At 36.6% G+C, this 1,896-nt stretch overlaps 1 protein-coding gene across 3 annotated transcripts in view; it reads left to right on the top strand.

The window, feature by feature from the left end:
• TMEM209 (transmembrane protein 209) overlaps positions 1-1,896 on the top strand; it is a 36,858-nt gene that overhangs the window by 29,285 nt on the left and 5,677 nt on the right. For 2 of the 3 annotated variants that reach the window (XM_003803315.3, XM_023508938.1), the window contains exons 12-13: positions 287-401; positions 493-590. The exons of the other annotated variant lie outside the window; for it this stretch is intronic. In XM_003803315.3, the coding sequence (XP_003803363.1) occupies positions 287-401; positions 493-590 (213 nt within the window). The remainder of the gene's footprint in view (positions 1-286; positions 402-492; positions 591-1,896) is intronic. 3 annotated transcript variants of the gene reach the window in all.

Consider the following 1,896-nt stretch of genomic DNA (forward strand, 5'->3'; position numbering starts at 1 on the left):
CATCATGGCTACAGTATTTAAACTTTTTCTTCCCATCAAAATATAGACTGATTTGATGGCAAATATATTTTTCTAATTTAAATTTTGAGTAAATTATATGAATTGAGCTAGCTTCATGTCTTAAACACAATGAATTCATCTATCATTTAAGAAAGGAAAATATCCTATTAGTGAATTCCTTATCTTTATAGGAAGTAATACTTTGGATTAACAGAATAGGTGTTAAAGGTCTATAGCCATGCTAAAGGTTCACACTGACTTTGACAAATTATTTCCTCATCTTCAGATCATCATGCATGTATTTTGCACCTACCTTGATTCCAGATTGCCTCCACATCCTAAGTACCCCGATGGAAAAACATTTACTTCTCAGCACTTTGTTCAGACCCCAAATAAACCAGGTATAAACCTCTCCTAAAAGAATGTGTTAAGATTTTCACATGAAATATCTCTGGTGGTTTGGTTTTTTAATGTAGCATATTTCCATTGCAGATATTACAAATGAGAATGTTTTTTGCATTTATCAGAGTGCTATCAACCCTCCCCATTATGAGCTGATATACCAGCGTCATGTCTACAATCTTCCCAAGGTATTGTTATATGTAAAAGTTGATACTTGAAAATGTCATAGATGATTTGCTTCAATAATGTTTTTAAAACTAGAATTTCTTATTTATAGTACAGGTAGTAAATTTTAAGTTAGGAAAAGTATGTTTCTTTTATATTCTTTTTTTACTGTAAAAGTAATATGCTCCTAATTTGGAAAAATATAAAGAAAAATCACTCATTATTCCAGGATAGCCATTGTTAACATTTTGGTGTATTGCCTTTTGGTAAACTTCCTTTTGGTCGTTCTTTGTATTTTTTTAGGAGGTAAAATTATATTATTTATGGAGCTTTATATGTTGCTTTTAAAAATTAACTTTGTAACATTATTTTTCATATTATTAAAAATGTGTAAGTAAAGCAGGAAGATCGCTTGAGCTCAGAAGTCCAAGACCAGCCTGAATAATGCACACTGAAAAATGCAATCAGTGTGACCTACTTTTTTGTACCCTCAATGAATCCCCCCTCCCCCAAAAAAGACCAGCCTGACCAAGAGCGAGATCCCATTTCTACTAAAAATAGAAAAATTAGCGAGGTGTTGTGGCAGGAGCCTGTAATCGTAGCTGCTCAGGAAGCTGATGTAGGAGGATTGCTTGAGTCCAGGAGTTTGAGATTTCTGTGAGCTAGGCTGACTCCATGGCACTCTGGGAGGCCAAGTTGGGTAGGTTACCTAAGCTCAAAACCAGCCTGAGCAAGAGTGAGACCCCATCTCTATTAAAAATAGAAAAACCAGCCAGGTGTTTTGGCAGTTGCCTATAGTCTCAGCTACTCCGGAGGCCGAAGCAAGAGGATCTTTTGAGCCTAAGAGTTTGAGGTTGCTGTGAGCTATAAGGCCTTGGCAGTCTACCCAGGGTCACTAAGACTCTATCTCAAAAAAAAAAAAAAAAAAATGCATACATATATATGTGCACATACATGCATATATATAAAAAACATAGCTGGGCACAGTATAGAACCCTATAATTCTAGCTACTTGAAAGGCTGAGGCAGAAGGATGGCTTGATGAGACCGGGGATTTCAAGGCTGCAGTGAACCAGGATTGTACCACTGCACTCCATCCAACCTGGGCAACAAAGTGAGACCCTATCTCTCGAAAAAAAGAGAGATCATTACATAATTTTCAACTCTTCTTCTAGTAGTAGACTTTTTGTTGGAGGCAGTCTCAAGCTGTCATACTGGGTAGAGTGTGGCGGTGTCGTAGCTCACAGCAACCTTTGACTTAGGCTGAAGCTGATCCTCTTGCCTTGGTTTTTCTATTTTTAGTAGAGACAGGGTCTTTTTTTTTTTTTT

Source organism: Otolemur garnettii, unplaced genomic scaffold (genome assembly GCF_000181295.1).
Source record: "Otolemur garnettii isolate 467f Iridium unplaced genomic scaffold, OtoGar3 scaffold00293, whole genome shotgun sequence".
Lineage (NCBI taxonomy): Eukaryota > Metazoa > Chordata > Mammalia > Primates > Galagidae > Otolemur > Otolemur garnettii.